The sequence below is a fragment of the Lycorma delicatula genome, chromosome 2 (genome assembly GCF_047948215.1).
Source record: "Lycorma delicatula isolate Av1 chromosome 2, ASM4794821v1, whole genome shotgun sequence".
NCBI lineage: Eukaryota > Metazoa > Arthropoda > Insecta > Hemiptera > Fulgoridae > Lycorma > Lycorma delicatula.
In genome coordinates this window covers 35810885-35837466 of record NC_134456.1, presented here as the reverse complement: position 1 = coordinate 35837466, position 26582 = coordinate 35810885, and the positions used below count along the sequence as shown (strand labels likewise).

Genomic DNA, 26582 nt, shown 5'->3' with positions numbered 1-26582 from the left:
AATTTATGACACCCTACCTCTTTAGTGTTTACTTGTAGGGCTACAAGTAATGACTCGAGCCCTATGAGTCATTACTCGTAGGACTCGAGTAATGACTTTAGCTCAAGTTTTCGAGTAATGAATTGCTAAAAACGATAAATTAAAAAATCAAACCATTTTAACTCAATAATTTCAATGTATTTTACAAAATTCCTTACATTTATTTAAAAAATAACTTTTTAAAATATTCTTTATCCTGTAAAATAAATTTTAAATACAATTAGCAAATGTTCATTATTGTAGATGATGGAAAAGAGTTCATAAAATGAAACAAAATATACCTAAAAATATATGAATTTTCTAAGTCATTTACTATAACCAATTAGGCTAATTAATTACAAAATCATTTTATAAAGGATAAAAAAAAAATATATATATATATATATACACACACACACACACACACACACACACACGAGGGATATTCATAAAGTAAGGGTCGTCGGCTTATATTTAAATATTAGCGGGTCTGAACACAGTTTCACACATGTAGGGCCTTCTATCGACTATATATGAAGCCCCAGCAGTTGTTTTGATTTTATAGTCATTTGCCTATCGGCAATATCGGTGAATTCAGATCACAATGTCCTTGACAATCATTTCTCCTGCCAGTTGTGAAGTGTGCGTTGTGATTCAATTTTTGTGTGCAAAAGGATCTTTGGCTGCTGAAATTCATCAGGAGTTGTGCCTAGTGTATGGACCTACAGTAATGGGTGAAGGAAAGGTTAGACAATGGTGTCAAGACTTTAAAAATGGCCGCACAAATGTGAATGACGAATCACGGAGCGGCAGGCCCAGTATTCAGACCGATGAAATAGTTGAACAAGTGAAAATTGCAATGTGATTGGTGATTGATGATTAGTGCTCTGGCTGATGAATTTTCACATGTTAGACGCATCTCTATCTACACAACTGCCACAGAAAAGTTCGGATATCACAAACTGTATGCAAGGTGGGTACCAAAAATGCTCACAGATCAACACAATGAGCAACAAATGTGCAGTGGACGAGCGTTTTTGGATTGCTATCAGCAAGATGAAGATGATTGTTTTTGTTACAGGCAATGAAACATGGACGCCCTACACTAATGGAGAACCGAAACAGTCATTGCAGTGATGCCATTCAAATTCCCCAAAACCGAAAAAGATTAAGCACCCCTGATGAAAAGGGCATCATTTTAGTTGATTTCATGGACATGGATCAACAATTACAGCAGACATGTACAGCAAAACGCTCACCAAACTGAGACATGCGATCCAAAATTAACTGTCATCCGGTGTAATTCTCCTTCACGACAACGCAGGTCCTCACATTGGTGCTTTATCCAAGAAGATTCAAGATTTTTGTTGGGATTTTTTTTACCACCCTCCATGTAGTCTTGACTTTGCACCTAGCAACTACTTCCACTTCTTACATTTGAAAAAGTGGCTTGGTGACAATGGATTGAAAACGATGAGGAACTCAAGACTGCTGTTGTCAACTAGTTCAATTCCCAGATGGTGAACTTCTGTGCACAGAGATTAAAGAAACTGGTGCGGCGTTAAGTGCTTAGAATTGAATGGTGATTTTGTGGAAAAGTGTAGTGTATATATATATATATAGTAAACTAAAACTAAAAGTAAAAACCTTTCCTCACAAGTTAATTTTTTTTTAAGACCAAACAGCCAAACAGTTTATGAATATGCCTCCTCATATATATATATCAGTACGTTTGTGGATAAAGCAAACATGTAAAGGCAATATTTTATGAGCATGATTTTACTTTTAAGATAAGCAGCAAATTAATAAAAAAATCTAAGAAAGCTATCACCATTTAAATACATATATTTTGTACAATAAATCTATATCCACCACAAAGGTACAGCTGGAAGAGGCAAGAAACTTACCTACAAACTACTTTCATCAATTCATCCATATCTTCAATATACACAAATAAAACTGAAGATGCTAGTGAAATCCATGAAAGCATTTCATACGTAAGTTATAAGTATCTTAGTGGTATGAACAAATTTAGTGTATAAAAAATATATATCCGATATGATGTGTAATATGTGTACATGAATCTACTTTTACTTAAAAAAATATTCAAATGACATGCTGCTTGCAGTTAAATAGAAAAGAAGTAATAAAACTAACTTTTTTAAATAGAAAAACAAAAGCCATCCTCATAACTGGCAAAATAATATTCAAAACAATAAAAAAACCCAAACTATTTGGAATGAAATATAAATACAGAAAATTACTTGCCTCCATATTTAAACCGAATTTCTGCCAACATAAATGAAAATGGTTTATTATATATATTTATGTTTATTTTTAAAAAAAGAAGCTCGAAACAAGTTTACATTAAATAACTATATTGTTGTAATATTAATTCAAGTAATGATGTACAATCAGAGATATAAATTGACAAACTTAAAAAAAGTTTTTTTTTTGGAATGGACAAGTATTGTGTAAAATAAAATAAATTTTTCTTATCAAATCGTTACAATTAAGCACATAAAAATAACTACACCTACATTAAGGCATGTAATCAACATCATTAACAACGTGATGAAAAATAGTCTACTTATAATGCTTACATGATAAAAATATAGTGATTCTTAAAATATCTAAATCCAAATTGTGAATTTGAAAGCAAATTGTCCAATTAACATTTCTAATAAACTCTAAATCCATACATTTTTAATAACAAGATTGTCACTCAACAACCAAACTGAATTTCAAAATTTCCAAAATACTTATTACAATTTAACTTAAAAATTACAAATTTACTAATTTTTTCATTTATGAATAGCCATTCCAGATTAGTAAAAACACCAGACTGTTTGACACTGAATCAGTAATACTATCACAATAGTTTTTCTTGATACAGTATCATAATACACTATTAAGCCTTGAAAATTAATTTCTGAAAACAACAATTTAAGATAATACCTTCAAATAACTGCAGTTAAATAACTATGTCAGACAATTCTTGTCCTTCCAAGAACTGTAAAAAATTGTTCTAATTTGTATGTACATAAAAATTGTTTAAACAGAATACCACTGCAAGTACAGTTGAATGTATCACAGTACAGGGCAAAGCAACATTTGCTAAACAGAAATAAAATACTAATTTCTGAAACTATGACAGAAAATGCATTCTTCCTTTTTTTAAATTTTAAATAAAAATATTCTTACTTAATAATAATTGCCTTTAAAAAAAAAAATGTAACATTGTTAAAAAACAATTATCATTAATATATATATATATATATATATATATATATATATATATATATATATATACACACGTACATAAAATAAAAGTAATGAAATGATGTTTGTCAAATCTGATTTGACTACAATTGCATTTAAGTTAACTTCCCAGAAGGAAGAAAATTTAATGTAATTTTTATTTTTTCAGAATATAGTAAGTTAGTGATAAATTTATTTAAAAAAATAATCAAACATCTGTTGATATTTCAATTGCTTCATGCAGCGCTGAACCTACAAAATTAAATACATGCCTTCTGCCACCACACATTAAATGATATAAATATGCAGAGAACAGTCGTATAAAATTGTTTTAAATTACCTTACCTGAAAATTAAAATCTGTTGAACTCAGAATGTACTGATTTTTTGGCATTAAAATAAACATTTTTAATTAAGAAAAATATATTTATAAAAGTTTAATATAAATAAATAAGTTTAAATGTTTAAAAAACCATTTTATGACTGTTCAACTACATATAAAATTATATAAACCACCACCATAAGCATGCAGGTGGCTTACCACTGAGGTTCATCAATGAGTTGGACTTGCGACGACTCTGGTAAGTCGCGTACTTAGAGCGCGCTCGTGGCTGCTCCGGTGATGCATCTGTAAACATGCCCGCTACGACTACAAACTACTCATACTACAAACTACTATACAGTGAATTTATAATAAATATATTAAAAATAAAGCATCAGTCAACATAATGTATATACTAACAACAATAATAATAAAATAGGTTAACACAATGTAAATTCTAAATAAATATATTGATTTTATCTATAAGAATGAATAAATTTGAAAAATGAGACTATAGTTCAGTTACAATCAATGTCTGAGAATCAGTAAAGTACTTCCTAATTCTTTTTAAGCTTGATCAAAATATAATCATATATTTTACAAACTTGTTAAACAGTCGAGCCAACTTAATTTACTATCCATTCTCATGATAAATCGGTCATGACACCCAGTAAGTACAGATAAAATTCATTTGTTCTTTCTTAACAGCTGTAAAGAATAGAATGGCATTCACATTTGTGATTACCATGAATGTATTCTGTAGTCATAAGTGACATGGGCCTGTTAGTTTAAAATGAACTCCTCTTCTTCAAACACTATTAAATACTACTTGTTATCTTATCTAAATTGCCACACACAACCTCCAAATAAAACACACTGTTGTGAATAATGCTGACATAACATAAGGGTAGACTGCAAAAGAATATGAAAATAGTAAATGAGTTTATTATTCATGTATGATTATTCCACTTATCGAACCATACATGAGCTCCTTTGAAAATAAAAATTACAATTTAATGCTAAAATGCCAGTGAAACAACTGCATCAAATAAAGTGGACTTAAAAGTTATTTGATCAGTATACACCACTTTTAATTGAAATACAAGTTAGACTGGTAAAGTTTTGTGCATAATTTCACCCAGAACAACCATCATTCTTAATAAAATCACAGGAAAAACCACTATAAGGAATACAATACTGTCAACCTAAAATTTTCATGTTAAGTTCTATGTTAAGTTTTCTGTAGTATAAGACTGACAATTCATGACAAAGAAAAATTGACATAAGGCAGTTCTAAGGTGTAATAAATAATAAATGGTTGTTATCACAGGAAACACAGCAGCATACAAAGCTGTTTTACTTAATCTTACAGAGAAGGCTTGATGAAAGATGGGACATGGCTCTGCAGTATACTACAAATTTTACAACAGCTTCAGGACATGGCTTGTTGCTGGTAATGTTTTCTAATGTTCTCTTAAGATCTGTTACAACAAGCTCGTTAATGTTCAAGGAGAGAAGAGGCTCGAACATCAAAGAACATCCTTAAACTAAACTGCTATCCTGAAAACAATCTTTATTATGTCAACAAAAAAACACTGTATAAATCAAGAGGATTTTTGTAACTTGATTTTGTGACTTCAGAAAATTTTGGAAATTTTTTAAGTTTTTATCATTATTTAACGAAGAATTCCTATAAAAGCTGTGACAGTAGCCAAATCTGTAAGAAATTCAATACCTGATAAGATTAATAAATAACATAGAACCATATTTCTTTAGTCCACAATATAATTATCTTCAGTTGGGGAAAAAAATGCTAAAAGTTAAGACAAGGAAATTTCATTTTATTCAGTTATAAGGAAAACTAAAATTATAAATGAACAAATTTTTACCAGATAGAGATAAAGGACACAACATATTAGAATGAACAAATATAAAATTATTAACAAAGAATAAAAAGTTAAAATCCTTGGATGTTTGATATAGCTAATGTTTACAAAATTTTAATTCTTTAAATTTATATACAGGTGATTCAAAGAAACGGGAAATTTAAAAAATTAAATAACGTTAATGAAACATTTTTTTAGAAAATGAATTTTATTTCATGTAATTGTACAAATGTTTCCATTTAAGGATACATACATTTTAGTTTACTTTTTAAGAAGACATCTTGCAGATGACCTCTTCTACGTAAACACTCACGAAGTCTCTTCGTTAAATTGTTCATGGTTTGACGTAACATCTCAACTGGAATTTCTGCAATTGCTTCTCGGATCTTTGCCTTCAGTTCTTCCATTGTAGCAGATCTACTGTAGAACACATTGCTTTTAAGGTGACCCCACGAAAAGTAATCTGACGATCTGCAACCTGTATGGATGGAAATGCACGTCCTTCACTAACATTCTTCGAACACTTGAACTATGCAATTGTAAAGATGCTGAGAGACGACGGATTGACCGATGTGGACTTCTTGTGACAGCATCTTGTAAAGCTTGAACATTCTGTGGTGTACGGACGGTTCGCTCACGGCCTGGAGGTTTCTTTTTCATTGCCGAACCAGTTTCCTCAAAATTAGATATCCATGTTTTAATTGCATGTGCTGATGGAACACATCAGCGGCGAAATTCTCTACGCGCTCCCTTCACACTGTCATTGTTTCTGTAAAATGCTTTGATAGCAAATGCACGTTGCGCACCACTCCAAGGATCCATGATAACTAAATGGGGTTAGAGAGGCTGGCGCCACTTATCAAGTGGTACCAATCGCCCATGGCTACCAACACAACTTTCAAAATTTCCTTCACGGAATGGTGACATTAGATGGCCTCCCAGATCGCCTGATCTCTCAGCTTGCGATTACTTTTTGTGGGGTCACCTTAAAAGCAAAGTGTTCCACAGTAGACCTGCTACAACAGAAGAACTGAAGGCAAAGATCCGAGAAGCAATTGCGGAAATTCCAGTTGAGATGTTACGTCAAACCGTGAAAAATTTAACGCAGAGACTTCATGAGTGTTTACGTAGAAGAGGAGGTCACCTGCAAGATGTCATCTTTAAAAAATAAACTAAAATGTATGTATCCTAAAATGGCAAAATTTGTACAATTACATGAAATAAAATTCATTTACTAAAAAAAATTTTTCAAACGTATTTAATTTTTTAAATTTCCCGTTTCTTTGAATCACCTGTATTACAACAATTAACACTGAAAATAAATTGTATTGATTCAAAAATAAATTTTACTCAAACACTAGTAAAGTTATGGAACTTCAACATTTAACTTTATTAATTAATGACAAACAACTAATAACTGATTAATATTAAAGGAATAAAAAATGTAGGAGTTCAAGCAATAAGCATGTTTAAAATAATTCAATGAAATTTCAGGAAAATGTTAATCGATAAGTAAAAAAAAATTATGAGTGAGAATGTAATATCACTGTTGAGGAGAAAAGAATGAAGAGCTAATAGATTACAGGAATATATTAGATTATATGGAATAAAAATTAACTGATTAGTGCTGAAAGAGAGATCACAAGACTCTAAACCCGCTTTCTCAACCTGGGATCACAGTTATATGAAAAGGGGGATCACGAAATTAGCCTACAACTTTATATATAAACATAATGAAATCATTTTATGAAAAAAAATCATTTATTATAAACATTTTACTTATACTTAGTTTTTAGCAAAACACGATGAAAAATCCTTTTCATAAAGATAAGACATAGCGAAAGGGATTACTATTTTGAATAGCTCTGTGACTAAATTTCCATATTCACTTTGACAAGCAAGCCAAAAACACCTGAATCTTCAGATGTGAACTGTAGTTGTAACATTTTATTGACAGACATTTCAATAAGCTGGTCGAAATCTCTATTGGTAACTTCTTAGCAGCCTGCAACAATGTTTTTCACTAAATGGATTCAGTACCCTCTTTCGAAAAATCATTTTTATCTTCCAAAAAATACTCCACCAATTTAATTTTTAGCTCACACAAATGTACCTTCATGCTATCCAAACTGTGGTGAATAATAGTCTTCTTCATCCAAATTTTTCACAATATAAACAGAAAAAAGTGAAAACATCAAAATTTTTATTTTAAGGGCAAATAATCCAGATATCAAGCTTCTTAATGAAAGCATTAATTTTGTCTGTCACTAATAAACTGTTTTTATCACAACTGTATTATGTAAAATTAATTTTGAAGGTTTCATTCTTCCATTGGAGAGGAATTAAAAGCAAACAACACACTGTGGCTTTCCATCCAACAAGGAAAAACTGTAATTTAAATACTGTCATTGTACAATCTTGCATTTTTCCAATAGATTCACTGGATATAGATGGATCACTTCTTTTTTCACAAACACTGTTACACAGTTACAATGTTTGACCATACACTAAAAACTGAAACCTCAATTATTACTATTTTCAATGAAACTACCCTTTTAAAAACTTAAATAAAGCCACCAGATGCATGCTTCACATTCAAAACTAAACTGACGCTCTGAAATCCCTTAAACCTCTATTATACTGCTAAGAGCACAACAAGTTCAAATGTATCTCATGCATGTTCGAACATGATGCTCTTACAGCAAATATTATGCAAACAGAACAAATTACAAGGAGCACATACACATAAAGTTGGAATCTGTAAATTGCTCATTTTTATACACTCCATACGCATATTCATACCTGTCACTAGTAACGCAGCTAAATAGTTTAACTATTAGGTTGGGGTTGGGGTGTGGCGAAATATTCATTATATTTTTTTTAATTTTTGGGAGTTCTGGAGCTGAAAAGGTTGAGAATTACTGCTGCAAACTATGGTCTGAAATCAATAAAGTTCTGAAAGATTTGAACAAGAATAAGGCTATAGGAACTGATTGTTTATAATCAGAAATATTACGATTTAGATGAAATTTAGATGAACAGGCTACAAAACTTATAAGCTACTTTTTTTTAGAATGGACAAATATGGCTTCCATAAAAATATTAACTTCACTTTTCTTTGATTTAGCTGAGATAGTGTATGCCATGCATTATTTTTCAACAGAAAAGAGTACATTAATTTATTGGTTTATACTCTTTGTCTCATGGATGTGATGGATGTGCTTTCCTTATGGATGTGATGCATGTACTGGTCCTTAGATACAGCAAAAGAAACCAATCAGAGATACTTTCTTTAACAATACTGATGTTTAAATATACAGCAATCTCCGTGATGAATAGAGTGACAGTATCGCTTTAGACTGGAATATATATTACCTGTATTTAGATGGGAATGGCATGCAGATCTGTAACGTATTCTATTTGGTAAAGAAAAAAGATGCTGTATGAAACCAGTTCACTTCTCACTTTTACTAGAAAGCCTGGCATGAAAAAATGTATGTTATTCTTGAAAGTGATTACAATAGTTTCAGAAATGATTTGAGAATCTTGTCAGTTTGCAACTGTTAAGATGACACCCAACAAGCCAGTTGGGTATTTTATGTTTACATAAATAAATATAAACGAAAGCAGAAGCAAAAAAAAAGTTATCTGCTGCACTAAATGTTGAACATCTTACGCTTCCTAATTACTAATAAGGATAATTAATCAAATAATAGAATGACACATCCAAGATGTATTAGATGCAGATGAATTTAGTTTCAGGAAAACAAGAGTACAAGAAAAATTTTAGTCCTAGATTAATTTAGAACGTAGGCTGAAGGAAATCAAATCTAACATGGTATTTGTTGATTGTAAAAAATTACTTTTTATGATCATAATATTGACAAGCACTGATTAGCACTGATATGAGATCTAGCTAAATGAAAAAATAAATACATTTTTTTTCATAAAAGAAAGATTCACTTTTTTTATCTGGGGTTTATGGTACTGTCTGTCTTTCATCTGGAAGGTTGTAGGTTTGAATTTCGGTTGAGCTTGGTTATTCACTCGCAACAAAAATTAATTTTTTATAAAAAAAAGTAGGAGGGAAACTGTAATTAGATGTTAGTTTGTAGTTACCAGACAGAAAATAAATAAATAAAATCACAGAAGATGAAAAAGGTCAGTAGATATCAAAAGCAAACTTGCACAAGCTAGAAAAGCAGGAAGAGGTTCTTTAAAATATCTGTATGGAGATTATCCTCTGTGACAATAAAAATTGGAAAATAAAGTCAGAAAAGCAACGAATAAATACAAGTTTTTTTAAAATGTAGAGTTATAGGAGCATAACACTGAAAATTAGGTAAATGACACAAATATAAAGTGAAATCTTAAGTTGAGATGGGTAAGAGAGAAACTTGCAACAGAATCTTGTAAAAAAAACACTGATGCCATGCATCTAGGTTCAATTAATAGTCTTTCAACATTTGCATGAAAATGTGTAGAAGAAAAGGCCTGCACTCAGGCAAAACAAGAATTGAGAATTGAGGTCCTCCATCATAACACACCAGCTAATCATGTGTTCTTAATTGCAAAAGGTTTGGCCAAATTCCAAATTCCTGTTCTTCCACAACTCCCCTATTAAACTAATTTAGCCCCTCCCGACTTCTACGAGTTTCCTACTTTTTTTCAATGATTTGACTCAATTCAAGACATCCATGCTAATAAGGAAAAAGTTCTTAACACCCTTAACAAAATTTCCAAGAATGCTTCCAAAAGTAGAAACCCAATTTGAATTTGTGTGTTCAGTCAGAAGCAGACTAGTTTGAAGGAGATTAATCACAATAGCCTATAAATACTGCGATTTTGAAATTACAAGTCCAGCCTTAACTTTCAAAATCACATTTCCTATTAAGTGTATTCCTTTTAAAAATAAATCATAACATTCATTGGTTTACAGTCAATTATATTTTTAAAAAAAACCAAAGATATGTGAATTTTAAACCAAATAGACAATGATGAAAAAAGTAATGCAGTATAGGCTAATGATAAATGAAATGTGCATAGAATATCACTTAACTGTTTAAAAATAATTAATAACTAACAGAATATAATTTATGTCACTACATGTTGTTAATGCTTTTTTTCTATATTTCTGAATAAATTTTTTTTCTTTCTACAATTTTTTTTATTTTCTTACAGATTCCATGATTTGTCATGATAACTAAACTCAAAAATTCAGTAATTATAAAAACAATTAATAAAAAAATTCCTTTCGACATGCCAGAAGGTAGAGGTAGATTTCACTGATGTTAAGTAGGGGATAAAAAGACTTCCATCTTAAAGTTAAGAAAACTTCCAATTTACGACAATGATTGCATGTGAAAAAAGTTTCACACGTTTAGCATATGACAAGCCCTCATCTTCTTACAATTCCAGCAACATTTGGGTTATAAAAAAAACGATTGGTACAAAATTACAGCAATTATTGTGTCCACAAGAAAGTGAAAAAAAATATATATATATTATATATAGATGAATAAACTTTTGAACTGATGGTGGTTTTGGGGTTTGGAAATGTGAAATGCAAATGTCAAAATTTTCCAGAGTTCGAATCATGGTACCCATTACAATATGTAGCTTTCTTATGAAGTCTACCTAATAGCAATACCAAAGAATCAGATAAATGTCTTCACCCTAAATAATGATGAAAATTGATAAGTAGTTAGCTAAAAATAGAAAAAAAAGAACAGTAAAAGAAAAAATACATTAGATAAATAAATATATTAAATATTATGACAAACAACCAATAGAAAGTACTAAATCATAAATATGTTGTGTTTTACTATTCTATTTCTTTTAAAATCTATTTACACTTTAGAAAACATTTTTATGTTTAACATGATTTTGACAGTAGTAAGAAAGATTATGCAGTAAAGCTAAAAAATAATATACAGCAATTAAGCCGTGATTTTTACTAGTAACTTAATAGAATAGAACTAGTGGTAGAAATATAAAATTCATTCTGTCAAATTGATTCAGTAGTTTTTTCCTATATAATTTAAAAGTGCTGAAATCATGCAAAGCAATCTATATATTTATGTTTAATAAATATATAATTTTACAAGTGATTAAGTCATTATATACTAATAAATATCTGATGAGTATAGACTGTGTTTTTCTAAATAAATTTAAAAAAAATTATGTCGACTGATGCTGTTACAAACAGTGGCATAAAACTTACCCCTAGATGTCTTGTAAGAGCCACGACGGCCCAAACTTCTTCCTGGTGAAGCACCTCGGCTATCATCACCCAAGTCTGAAACCATTTACCACATCACAACTATCCCCATGCTCAACTACCACATAAATACTTTGAAATACATTAACAACTAACAAAAATATTAAATACAATTAAAAAACAACAAAGTATTAATTAACAACTAAAGCAAAAAATTAGTTCAACAAATAAAATACGTTATAACAAACTTTTCTCATAAATAAATTCAAATAGTTAATAACAAAAATTAATTAGCCAAACAATAATTATCATCATTGTTCATACTACCTCTTCAATGAAAGACATCAGTGATGGTGAACGCAAAAACACTAGTTGCAATAACAAAAAATGTTTCACAGAATTACCTATTAGCTTTTAACTATTAATTTTAATTACATAAATTTTCTTACTCAGCGTAAAGGTAACAGACTTATAACTTGACTGAAAAGTAATACTCAACTGCAAAAAATTGAAAAAAGTGATAAAACCATTTTAAAGGTAAAAATTATTGTGGCTACCATACTGGTTTAATGATAAATATAAACAGATGAGAATAAAAATCTTAATTTGTTTGAAAAACAGATCTAGATTAGAAAAGTACAAATTACTAACAACATAGCGAGATGTACTTTACTTAACATATACACAAAGATTTAAATAATAAAAGAATTACAATTTTTTTTTAACAGTATATTAAACAAACTTCTCTGCTAATATTTAGGCTCTGTTTTCTCAGCTAAATACAAAATTTTAAAAAATTGGAAGTATTTATACCAAAATAATAAATGGTTATTACCCATTTGACTATTCCTATTATAAACATGAGTTATGTCATACCAAACAATAATCTACTAATCATGAATGTGCATAGATTCTATTTTCTCACGCTACAGGTCAATCAGAAATATCTGATTTCTTTGAAATTGAAACTTTTGGTGCAACACACTCCTATCATGGTATTACATAATAGTTTCAATCCCGGAGTTTAATTACAAATTCAAAGGTGGCCTGGATGTGGTTGCATATAACAACAGAACTATTTACTCTAAACAAGTATGAAATGATAGTTTCTATTCAAGAAATACATAGACTGTTTCTTGTAGCTTTATTCTTGTGTGGTAATTTTTTAGCTGACACAAAATAACCAGGTCAATCAAGATCTGTTCATACAGAGGAAATTCAAGTGTTAAATCTAGTCATCTGAATCTCTTAATAGCAAAATGATTACACAGAGGAAATTCAAGTGTTAAATCTAGTCATCTGAATCTCTAATAGCAAAATGATTACATGACACTTAAAAGAAAAAAATGTCATTCCTATAAAATTCATGAAGCAGTCACTGATAAATAGAAATAAAAAACAAAGCGTCATAAAAGTTTTTAGCCCTTTTAGATCTACTGTAAAATGACTAACAAGTACTGGACTATCCTTCTTATTCAAATGAAGCACAATTACACACCTTCATGTAAGCAGAAATGTGTTACTTAGCTCTTGAAGATTCCTACATGCTTCTTCACTGGCATCTGTATAGTCCAATGTTAACAACATGCTTGCAGTCATTGCTCCACTCAGCTTCAAACACTATATGAAATTCCTCTTGAGCTAAATTAAGAATGTCTGACATCTTGAAAGTTGTATTTCTTTCAGCTACTTACCCTTTCATTTGACTCCAAATCATTTCAATAGCATTTATTAAATCAGGGTGATAAGGTGGCAACCATATAACTGTGTGACCATAATTTTTGAAAATGTCATCTATTAGAAATTTCTTTTGATTTTCTTTGTGTAATTTTATACTATAATTCAGTCTTTGTCATAGCAGGAGAACAGCTACTTTGTTGTTTGGCTAACCATTTTATCATATCGTTTTTTAAAGAGTTAAAATTTGGCTGCTTTTGTAGCAGAACACTGTAATACGATGTGTTATCTAGTACAACAACCAACTGATGGCAAGTTAGAAATACACTTCTCCCGCAACCATTCGGAACTTTGTAATCCATCGATTTGTGATAATGTCCTTTTTTATTTGACTCATACATACGTAAAGCGTTGTTAGTAAATCCTTTATTACTGCCAGCATGAACAATTTTTAATAGCGAGTCCTTGGATACTGGTATTTTCAGCCCATCATGAAGGTTTGTTTTGTCAACCCACGATCTTGGTGTCACATGACTACTGTGAATGTAGGTTTCATCTGTGTATACAATTGGTGTTGCTTCTTTGTGAAACAGGGAAATTTGTGATAGAGATTTCATTCTTTGCATTTTAATGTCATGCCGTTCTATCAGTATTTTCTGGTTTTTTTCTATCTAAATCCCATTTTACGTAATATTTTCCTTAAAGATCTTTCACTCTCTTTGAAATTAATTTCACTTTCACAAGCTTTTTGCATAATTCTCTTCATAGTAGGAATGCATTTTTTGGTTACAAACAATTTATTTATTAAACGCCTCAAAAAAATGGCTCAAAGCATCCCCGTCAAACTAATCTAAATTGCAGACAGCATTGGGGCAATTTACACATTTTCAAGGTGAAACGAACATGGATGGCTTCTCAGTTTCATTTGATTTTCCTTCTGCTAAAATTCTTTGGACTGTTTGTTTTAGTACTTTTGTTACTTGAACAATTGTATTCAGCACTTCAATTTTCTTCACTATTCTGGTTCTGGCATTGTTTTGTAAAAAAAAAATTTTAAATTGAATACAATCTTCCTTGTCTGACTATGAACTACTGTACCTTTTCCTCCTAACTTGGGCATTTTAAAAGAAAATAACTCTATTGAAATAATACAAATTTAACTGACTAAATTTATGACAAAGCATTAAATGAAAACCACACAACAAATAGTAAAAATAAATCGCTGACAGCTTTACTTAATCACTTCATTAAGTAAAATATACACCGCAATAAATTTTTCTACAATAACTTCTAGAACATAATTATAAGCGATGTGCTAAGAAAACTCTGCACTTCACAGTGCAGTGATTAGAGTAGATTAAAAATAAGTAAATGAAATTCTTAGAATTGCATGTTGTGTTTACAATTCATAAATAGCACATTAGTCATGTGTTTCAAGAATGATTCTACTATTATTAGCTGCTATACAACAGGAAGTAGGCGTAGATCACAAAATCAATATATAATTTAGAATAAAACTCAACAATTGCATACGCTACAGCAAGTTTATGGAATCTGTGTTTTATACATTACCATACCACAAAGGCATAAAGAAAATGACAATCTTTTTAGTTTGCTTGTAACAGAGGCCAATATATGCAAAATGCTAGTACGTTAGGTTTCAGATCCTGCGGCAACATATGTACCAATATATTTAACATATGTGAGGTGTGATAAAAATAACAAGAATTTTAATTTTTTTTAAAATTTCCTTATTGATATTGTTCCTTTCAAAATAGTGTCTCAGGTATGCAAAACACTTATGCCACCATTTCTTCCAATCAAAACTTTTGTGGAGATAAGTTCAAATAGTGATTTTTTTCTTTATTTTATCTAATGACGCAAATCATTGTGCTTTTAATATTCACTTATTTTGTGGGTAAATAAAAACATCACAGGGTGTTATTTGTGGAAAATATGGAGGCTGAGGCATCAGTATGGTGTGTTGTTTTCAGTTAAATAATCATAAATTAGTAATCAAATACGACCTGAAATGTTATCAGGATGCAAAATCCAAAATACCAAGAATTATTTACCCACATTTGTAGTCATTTTCTTCAGATCACCTCACGTAAACAGCATAAAACTGCTAATTAATATTGTTTGTGACCATACAATCTTGTATTGAGAATCTGGATGGAGGATGCCATTGTAATTGAAAAAAAAGAAAAAAACAGTAAGAGAACCTTAACATGTGATTGAACTTGATATGTTCCTTTTGTCTTGGTTCTTCAGGAAGAATCATTGCTTCAATAATTGAGTGATTGATCCTTCAATCATCATCAACAATTTTTAATTTACTAAACATCACTGAATAGTTAATATTTACCAAAATTAAAAAACTGATAGTCCATTTTTGTATCCTGAAGACTTATCCAGACCTTTTGAAAGAGCCCAAGGTTAAATACTAGTGTTTTAGATATGAGTATCAGTTATGATGACTTCAGCATTTCATCAAGACATATAATACATAACAATACAGATTGACATTTATTATAAATGAAATCAATCAAATCATCCCTTGAGAATTATTCATTTAACATTATACCCAAAGATTGTACAATATAACATCAGAAATAATACTATTATCATTAATGGAAATGTTATCCAGGCATTAGCAATGATGCACCAGTCTAAGAAGTACCCTCTAACAGTTTTTACCATATAAATTACATAGGCACAATCTTACATAATTTTTTTCATACTAATTCAGAATTTTCATTCCTTGTATATCACCTGATAATAGATAGATACACCAGCATCATCTTTAAAAAGAGAATGAATTGATATTGATAGAAAATTTGTTTACAAATATTAAGAACAAAGGCCCAAGGACCCTTCCCATGGACAACCTGAGTTCCACATATCAGAAGAAAGATTTACATTTCTTAAAGATTTTCTAAAAATACTCATTTTAAAACTAATAATCAAAATACTAATTTTCAGCCATCTATTTGTAGTCAGAAAGGTATGTTTAAACAGTTGATATCACCTCTTTTCCTCCCTTTCCTGAGAAAGAAAAATCAAAACCTTTTTGTCTACATTATTAGAAACATTTTCAAAAAACTGAAGGTACTCTTATGTGTCAGCCATTCTTATTTTACATTAATTTGGTTTCTGCTAGATAATGATAACTACTATTAGGAAAAGATTACTTTTAATTACTATTTTTATTCAATCATTAAATTATTTTTCATTCTGATAATTTCATTAGGAAAAGATAAGGATTAACTAATAATAGTAATTGTTAATTTTAAATTATTTCTCTGTACTTTGGTGGAGTACATTTACCATCATTGTTTTACAGTATTGCTTCAGTAATATAGATTTTATTAAGCTTATGAATACAGTACACAAATCTGCTTCCATTACTGCATTCCTTCAGAAATATGGTGAGTTCCATAATGTTGTTTGTGTGATTCTCACAGTCACAAACTGACTTTTGTGTTGTATTTGTTGGCTATGAGAGATAGATTTTGTGATAAAAAGGTAGTCACACAGTTTTAAACAAGCTTGTTAATTATAGATTGCTTCTTAAAGTTGTTCACTTCATTTCTTGCTGAGTGTTTGAGTACACAACAGTGAAAAGGAATTGAAAGTAAATAAAAATGCCGTTGTAGAATACAAAAACTAACTTAAAGAAGTGTGTGCTAATGGTTTATACTTAATCAGATAATGACTGGAGGGGCTGGTGATTTAGAAATAGATAAAAGTTTATTTGTAAGATAAAAATATAGTAGTAGCAGACAAGTAGACCAGTAATGGTATAAGGGAAATACTGACGGCATTTCTTAATTGCTGTTCATTCCAGAAAAAGATAGCATCATTGTTTATCTGGATATTAAACAGTTCATTAGACCAGGATGATCCTAATTCAGAAATGGATAGCAGTGATTCCAATCTTGATTATGTACCAGATGAGTTGTAAGAAATTGTACATGATGGAGAAATCTATATGACTAAGTAGAAAGATAGTCGAGCTATAGTAATGGCTTCAACTACCCACGGTTCACAATCAGTGCAACAACTCCAGAGGTAAAATAATATTACTAAAGAGCATTTTACTGTTCCATGCCCTATAATATAATATGCAGTATAATGAAAGTATATGGGGGGGGGGTGTAGATTTATGTGATCAGCTCATGGAATATTACCAGTCTTTTATCAAAACTAGAAAATGGACTTAAAAGTTGTGCTACACATTTTTAATCTAGCTATTGTTAATATCTGGATGAAGTACCCGCCTTGAATGTAAAAAAAAATCATTTCTTAAAAAAGAGATTCTAGATCTCTTGTTTTACTGTTTGGCAGTATCTGAATACTTGATCCATGGGCCGAGGAAAAGGCAGTTTCAAGAAACTTTAGACAATGATGATGTAAATAACATTTCCAGATCTAGGAGTAGCAGAAATGTTTATTTACTTCGCTGATGCCATTTGCAGAAAAACATTACAATGGGTTTGGTCACTGGCCAGTGAACGATGGTCTAAAGGTGCCACTTACCTGCCAGCTGGGAACAGTAATATTTAAGTTGTGAGGTATCTTGTGCTATTTTTAATTTTTTTAAAACTTATGTAATCTACTTTTTACTGGAAAAATATTATAGTGAACAAATATGTGAATTTCACGTTAACAGAAACACTTTTTTTAGTTATTCATTCTATCAGTGGTGTATTATTTTTGATTATTATTTAAATATTATGAATTGACTATTGGTTTTTAAATTTCTTAATTTTGACAATGGCATGTAGGCCTACTTAGATAAGAAATAATGCAACAAAGATAGAAATCTGATGGTATTTACTTTACTACTATTTTATTTGTTTATTTTTTTATTGTATAAAATGTTCGATTAAACTAATATTACATTGTGAAATAGATTGTCCAATTACAATTTAAAACATAAAATATTTGTTATTTGTGTTTACCAACAAATAATACCCAAGACTCTTGATAAGTGAGGTAGATTATAAGAAAACTCCCAAATGTCACAACTACTACATTTACAATTGTACCAGGTGTGTGTTTACTCCCAGATGTCACACCTGTTTCTGCCTAAATATCGAAGCACTGAGGATTTTTTTTAAAGCAACCATGTATACTGTGTTACTGCATCCTACTTATGCAAATTACAAAAAGAAACAAAAAAAAATTCTATTTGATCATCAGGAGCTAAAGGGATAAAAGCAACTTTTGGTGTTATCATAATATAATTTACGCATATCTTCTGCACTTTTCCTGTAATAATTTATCACATTTTTTTTAATTAAAGGTTCCTCCTTACACAAGTTAAAATATTTCTCGATGTCAATTTTCTCATCTTTTACATTTTCCTTATTTTTTACTGATTGTACATTTACATCATTATCCTCATTAATTTCCTCATTACTTTCTTTCACAAAATTTACATTTTTATTGACAAATAAATTTTTTTGTGACGTTAAATCTGGCTTACTAAGAGCTTCTGAAACTAAATTTTCACATGATCGCTTTTCATTATCATCGCTGTTAATTTTACTTCTCAAAGAATCACCAGATAACTTACAAAAATTTACATGTGAATTCATTAAATACTTTCCTCGACTTGTATTTAAAATTAGCTGCTGATCATATGTCTGTTTGTTAAATAGTGTACTTTTTATATTTCTTTTAATAAATATATTTATTCCAACTTTTTCTTTAGTATGCTCCCAACTATTTCTTATTCTTCTCTCTTTACTTTGTGATAGTCTTGACAGAGTCATGTAACTTCGCTTAATACAATCTAATAAAACTTTGTCACCAAACATTTTTTATTATTTTTTTAAGACAGTAAAACAAAATACAATTTTTTTATTTTTTTATTTCTTTTTAAAAAAAAAGATATAAAAAGACTGTTTGATTGGTAAAAAAAATTGTACGGTTGGTATCAAAGACTGCTTGATTTTTTAATTTTAAAAAACTCTATTTCAGAAGAGAATATCAAAATAATATTAAAAATTACCAAGTATTTGAAATTCCTTGTAAATATGTTATTTCCCTCTTGTAATTTAGAAATTGATAAAGAATTTTATTTAACGTATTTAACAGAAATTTACAAATTGAATGTCAAACTACTTTTCTTTTATACAAAATTAATTTATTTAGTTTTTGTTGCATAGAAACAGTTTAATTATAGATTAATAAAGAAAAATACATACATGTTGACAATAGGATTTTTTTTAAAAATTAATCCACTTCTCTATTCGATGGTGTACATGTTTTTTCCAATCTTTCATTTCAATTGATCTTTACCAATCTCCAGCGTGTATCCAAATCCAACCACAAGCTTTTCCACATGCTCTGTTACCATATCTTTTTAGGCTTCCTTATCTATTTTTCCTCCTCTTTGTGATATGCTACAGCAAGCTTACCAATTCAGAAAATAAAGAACAAGTATTGATTCAGGACTCTAACACATTAATTTTTTAATTTTAAAAACTCTATTTCAGAAGATAATATCAAAATAATATTAAACATCACAAAGTATTAAAATTTCAATTCTTTGGGTATAGATGAAGACTATAAAATTGTGGTTAATTATTTAAAAGCACCTAATGCAATTAGCTGAGCATGAATTTCCAGACATGATCTTTCTGTTATCATCTGAGTTTCTATATATTCTTCCTTGTAAGTATGTTATCTCCCTCTTATAATATAGAAACTGATAAATAATTTTACTGAATGGCTACTGTACACTACTGGTAAATCTATTCCAATGTCATCACTTTCTTGGTGGAATAATGACAATAAAACTCTCAGAGATTGGTCAAAGACTCTATGAAGCTGTACACCAACTGTTAAATATTTAAAATTTACCCTGATGCAAAAGGAATTCATTGTTGAAAATTCTGAGAATTATAACATCTATCTTTGAGGAATTATGCTGAATCACTCACCAGAGTTACGCCTACTTACTAATTCAAAGAACTCCTACTCTGAACAACAATATGTAAACAAGTGTACATATATGTAACCAATATTTAATGAAATAATGACAGCAATATTTTAGAATATGGTATTGTTCAGTTCCTACAATCTAGAATATTAGAGATTTAAGTTGTACAATGAATGATGCCTGTCAGCAAGAGAATCAATGATTTCCAGGTTTGAATATTCGACTTTCTGCAAAATAGTTAATGTAAAAATTAAATAAAGAACTGTGGATACCGTGTTCTTTGGTGGTTGGGTTTCAATTAACCACATGTCTCAGGAGTGGTAGACCTGAGTCTGTTCAAGACTACACATTTACCAGTACATTTACATGCCAGACTGCGCACAGACGCCTTGGCATCTCTGTAGAGTACTGTTGACATCATGTCACTGTACTGTTACTCTGTAACCTGGTATACATAAATAAATAAATATAGAAATCAAATTAAGGAAATGTTTTTCTCTTTACTTTTTACTTTAAATGAGTAAAGGACTATTTTATGTTTACTAAGTAATTTTGTCCTCTTAATAGTTAAGTGTTGTATTAATAAACTATAATAGCTTATTAATAATTTGTTAGAATAATTGAACAAAAAATTGAAGGATTAGATAATTCCTTCATCTAACCTGTAAATCTAACATTAACGACAATCCTGAATGGACTCTTGGAATGGCTTAAAGTGTAGTTCCAATAAAAATGATAATTTAGAAAATCTTGAAGATGATATTCAGGTTTGTGATGAGATTCCATTAAATTCTGTAACTGATTTACCAGGAAAATCTGGGGATAATATGACAGGTAGTTGGGGCCCAAACAGTAATTAATGAAAAAGATTTTTTATCACAGATCTCTTTTAATCCAAATAATGAATTTATTGGAATAAATCTTGATGTTATGAATGCAGTGAGTGATTATATTCCATATGATTTCTGGAGCCTATTTCAGACTGATGACATAGTAAAAACCTTGTAACAGAAAGAAACTACTATGCTGCTGAACATTAACTCTCTTGGTAAAATATCCTCTAAAGTCAGAATTAATAAATTAGTAGAGAGAATTATGCTGTGAAGAAGCAATTTTTTGGAATTATTTTGTAAGAACGATTGTAACTAGTTTAGCAAATTATTCATCGACTGGTAATTTTAACTTTTACCAATTTTGAAACAGATAATCAGGAAATGGTTTCAACTCTTATTAAGTATGTTTCACCATGCTAAAATGAATAAGCTACTCTGAAAGATAGGTTACAAAAAGTGCACAAAGCAGTAAAAGAATTTCAAAACAATTTTCATGTGGTATTTTCTCAGAACATGGACAAAAAGTAAGTTTTTTTAACGTAGTTGGTTGATGCACAATAGATAATTTTGCTTCCCTCTGGATATGTGTTGGTGTTTGTTAGCAGGTGCAATGAGAGTATAAGAACAATATTCAGTCTTAAATTACAATGCACTATTTGAACTATCATATCTATTGCAATTTGACTGAACTTATTATTTTTCAATACTACAATAAAATGCATTTTTTTAGCTATTTTTGCCTGCATAAAGATACTCAGGCAAATGCATAAATGCGTTTTCCCCCTCTGACATTACGATGTAGTTTCCTACATATGAACTACCCTTTCCATTGATGTATGAAACCTATGGTTACAAAACTTACTGTTCTGTTGCATTTATGATACAAGTATTTCTACATCAATACATCAAAGGAAAATGTAATAAATATGGAAAAAAATCTTACTTTTTTACAAATGATTTTCATGTGCTTTGTTTCACAACATACTGGGGAGGGGGGTGGTACTGGTGTGCACAAAGGTAAAAACCCCAGAAAACTATAATGTGAGTTAGCAGAACTTTATTTAGGCAGTAGGCACATAATTTCCTAACACATCTAATATACCAGTACGGAACTAGTGGAAAAGCTTGTTAATAACAGTACTTACCTGGTAGGGACTCTGTAAAAAAAACAAAAAGGGAAACTCCCAAAGTTGTTCACCAATGGAAAGGCAGGACAGACATTTTAACACTGATAACAAAACACACTAATCCAAAAACTGCAAAGCAGGGTAGAAAAAACAACTAAGCCAGACATTACTATAGATCACAACAAGGGTAACTCATATATTCTCTTGTCTGATCAAATGGATTCATATTTTAACCTGGTCAGAAATAAAATGCATGGAAAGTTCTTTTCAAAATTCTACAATTCTACTGAGCATTTCAACAACACAACAAATATGCTTTAAGTGTCTTAAGAGTTTAACTAAATAAATTAACATAACACCATTTAAGGTATTACTGGAATTTTTACTCAAAAAAATGGAACCTAATTGGCTTTACGACAGGAAAATGTTGATTAAAACTGATAAAAACCTAAGATACTAAAACTGTTAAAGGAAAAAGTATTTGGGTATTCAGTTGTTCAGAGGAATATAAGAAACGGTAATCTTGTGTGAAGTTTATGGTATATTAATGTACCTCATGTTTTTTTTTGTTTTTTTAAACCACATCGTTTAGATAAAATAAACTTTTTAAAATCACTTTATTATAGTAAAATCACATTACTCAGTGAAAAATATAATGCACTTTATAAATGACTGTAGCTTAATAACAGAAATCATGGCAGAAAACCTGTTAATAATAACAAATATAACATTAAAAAAATTAATCTAAATACTGTTCAAACTCATGCTGTATTTTTTTTTAAATAAAAAAAAACACATGAAATCAATTTTGTTTATATAATCGTCATGCAACAAACACTGCATTCAAAAACAATCACAAAAAAAGTATCATGCATAACAGATTTATTGTTTTCAATAAAAGAACAAAAAGAAATTATTGAAATATTATATGATTAACCTCACCTGAATTAAGTAACTGCTAAATGTAAATGAAACGTACTCTACAATTTATAAAAGATGTTTTTAATTATTCATTATTAATAATAAACTGAAAAATAAAATTATTTAAAAAAATATGTTTTAAGGCTATAAACTTTACATGGTATTTTACATAAAGGAACTTAACTTACATGAGAAATGTAAATCGGTTAAATAATGATGTGAACTAAATTCTATCAATTAGTTACAGTATTTCAATACATTGCTATTATTTAGTCCCATTTAGTACAGCAAAAATTTAAAAAACCAACTTAAAGTCTGTCTTTCAAGAAATTTATAGAAATAGAGAAAAATTTTATGGTTGTAATGAACAAAGTAATAATTACAAAAAAATTATTGAAGGTATAACCTTACCTGAGTAAAGAGGACCCGAAGTTCTTCTTGTTTCTGCTAAACAGTCTTGTGAACCTCTGTAGTAATCCCTTCGCATGGGAGGATTGAATACTGATATTGACAACAAAATAACATTAACCAGACCAAAACTAAATGATAACAACAATAAATATATTTAAAAAAATAAAACAAAAAAATAAAATAAAATAAACACAGGCAGACACAACTACAAAAAAGGTAACACTGCCGCATTAAAAATCAGGTTCATTGACAAAACAAATGAAAATTGGTACAATGACAAAAAATATTTCAATGTAGGTAAGATAATAAACTTTAAATATTTACCATAGAGAATTAATTATTAGACTAAAGGAAAGAAATGCTAACATATTTAAAAATTATACAATATATTATGCCAAAATTATACATTTTAAGTTAATTAAAAATAAATCTATTCTCCAAATGCAAGTTTAATAAGAAAATGAATGTTAATATGTCTAAAACCACCTCGTCATTCAACAGTATATTTTTAATTAAAAATCTACTTAGGTTAATCACATTTACCATTTGACAAAAATTATATACTCACTAATTACAAACTATACACTTTTTTTTTTTTTAAAATACAGACAAAAACATAGTTAACCTATTTACCTATTTTTTGTGTTAATAAAATCTGTAAACACAAAAATAGTGTCAAAATACCTTCATAAAAATGATGGTGTAAAATGCTATTAAAAGATTATTTAATACTAAATCATTTTTTCCAGAGCAAACCCACATCATTGTATTCTGTTGACTCACAAAGAGTCAATAGAACATATATTAATTTTTAAGTTAACAGCTCAAGTAATATAATAGTCCAGACAGTATTTATTTTGGGATGAATCTTTTTCTATATGATCACTAATTTTTGGCTTAATGCCTCTGGAATATCATCAGAAATGATTATTTTGTTAGGTGCCAGTTGAAAAAGGTGTGCTTAAATTATTATTAAACAAAACGTAAAAAAATCTCAAAAATACCAATTTTTTCTCCTATTACCATAGATAACTCAATAACTGTTCCTTTTAGAGAAAAGATTGAGAATAAAATTTTGTTATTAAATTTTATATATAATACCATCGGTTGCAAATTGAAAAATACGTCATTATCGATCCAAAAATAACAATAACTGTCATAAAAATAGTTTGGAAAAATCACATTTTTTTAAAAATCTGAATTCCAAAAACTGTCACACTGATTTTGTTGAAATTTGGCATGTTGCTTTATATTATCAAAAAGTTCTTTGGGGCAAAATCTGAAGGTCAAAGTACTTAAAAAAAATTTCAAAAAATTTTATTATTTTTTTAACAATTATTGCTATTTTTGCATTAATAATAATAATAATAATAAAATGTATCTTTTGCTACTCTTGTAGTAGATATAACAAAGATGGACCACTGAATGTGAAAATAGGAGGAGAAAAGATTATGGAGGTAGAAGAATTTTGTTTTTTGGGAAGTAGAATTACTAAAGATGGACGAAGCAGGAGCGATATAAAATGCCGAATAGCACAAGCGAAACGAGCCTTCAGTAAGAAATATAATTGGTTTACTTCAAAAATTAATTTAAATGTCAGGAAAAGATTTTTGAAAGTATATGTTTGGAGTGTCGCTTTACATGGAAGTGAAACTTGGACAATCGGAGTATCTGAGAAGAAAAGATTAGAAGCTTTTGAAATGTGGTGCTATAGGAGAATGTTAAAAATCAGATGGGTGGATAAAGTGACAAATGAAGAGGTATTGCAGCAAATAGATGAAGAAAGAAGCATTTGGAAATATGTAGTTAAAAGAAGAGACAGACTTATAGGCCACATACTAAGGCATCCTGGAATAGTCGCTTTAATATTGGAAGGACAGGTAGAAGGAAAAAATTGTGTAGGCAGGCCATGTTTGGAATATGTAAAACAAATTGTTAGGGATGTAGGATGTAGAGGGTATACTGAAATGAAAGGACTAGCACTAGATAGGGAATCTTGGAGATCTGCATCAACAAACCAGTCAAATGACTGGTTTGATGCAAAAAAAAGTATCTTTTAATTTGCAACAGAAGATATTATAGTCAAATTTAAAACCAAAACTTCTTTCTCTAAAATGAACAGTTATTGAGTTATCTAGGGGAAGGAGAAAATCATGGATATTTTTGTGATTTTTTTTTTACATTCTGTTTAGTAAAAATTTAAGCACACCTTTTTCAACTGGCACATAACAAAATAATAACTTCTGATGATATTCTAGAGGCATTAAAGCAAAGATTAGTGATTATATAGAAAAAGTCCAAATACGAGGTGTGTGAGAAAAGAAATGAGATTGGTAACACTGGGCGTGATCTGGCAACGCTGTGTCTACCAGTCTGTGCTAGATCGGTTTGTTTGTCCCTTTTACACGCTCAGTACAAGTTTCAACTCCGTTCAGCCAACACATTATTTTTGACAGCGCCATCAGTGATGTTGTGTTAAGAAAATGGAGCATCGGAATTTAGAGCAATGTTGTGCAATCAAGTTTTGTCTTAAACTTGGGGAATCCGCGAGTGTGACCTTTGAAAAGTTGAAACAGGCCTATGGGGAACATTGCTTATCAAGAGCACAAGTTTTCCGCTGGAACAAATCCATTTTGGAAGGCCGAGAATAGGTTGAAGATCAACCTCGCTCAGGAAGACCGTCAACTTCAAAATCTGATGAAAACGTTGAGCGTGTGAGGGTTCTTGTGAGATCAGACAATAAGGAATTAACAATAAGGATGATGATTGAACGGTTAAATTTAAACACTTTCACCGTACATCAAATTTTGACAGACGATTTGGACATGCGAAAGGTTTGTGCGAAATCGGTGCCGAAAAACCTCATGACGGAATAGAAGGACAATCGAAGAAACGTGTGCGTTGATCTTCTTGAGAGGATTGACAATGACCAAGAATTCTTCAATCGTGTGA

The 26582-nt window shown here is 29.9% G+C and overlaps 1 protein-coding gene across 7 annotated transcripts in view; it reads right to left on the bottom strand.

Moving 5' to 3' along the window:
- Patronin (calmodulin-regulated spectrin-associated protein patronin) overlaps positions 1-26582 on the bottom strand; it is a 444149-nt gene that overhangs the window by 23357 nt on the left and 394210 nt on the right. For 5 of the 7 annotated variants that reach the window (XM_075358663.1, XM_075358668.1, XM_075358667.1 and 2 more), the window contains 3 exons: positions 23631-23720; positions 11710-11784; positions 3820-3906 (listed from right to left, as the gene is read on the bottom strand). In XM_075358663.1, coding sequence (XP_075214778.1) covers positions 3820-3906; positions 11710-11784; positions 23631-23720 — 252 coding nt within the window. The remainder of the gene's footprint in view (positions 1-3819; positions 3907-11709; positions 11785-23630; positions 23721-26582) is intronic. The other 2 variants (XM_075358666.1, XM_075358669.1) reach the window with 2 other exon arrangements.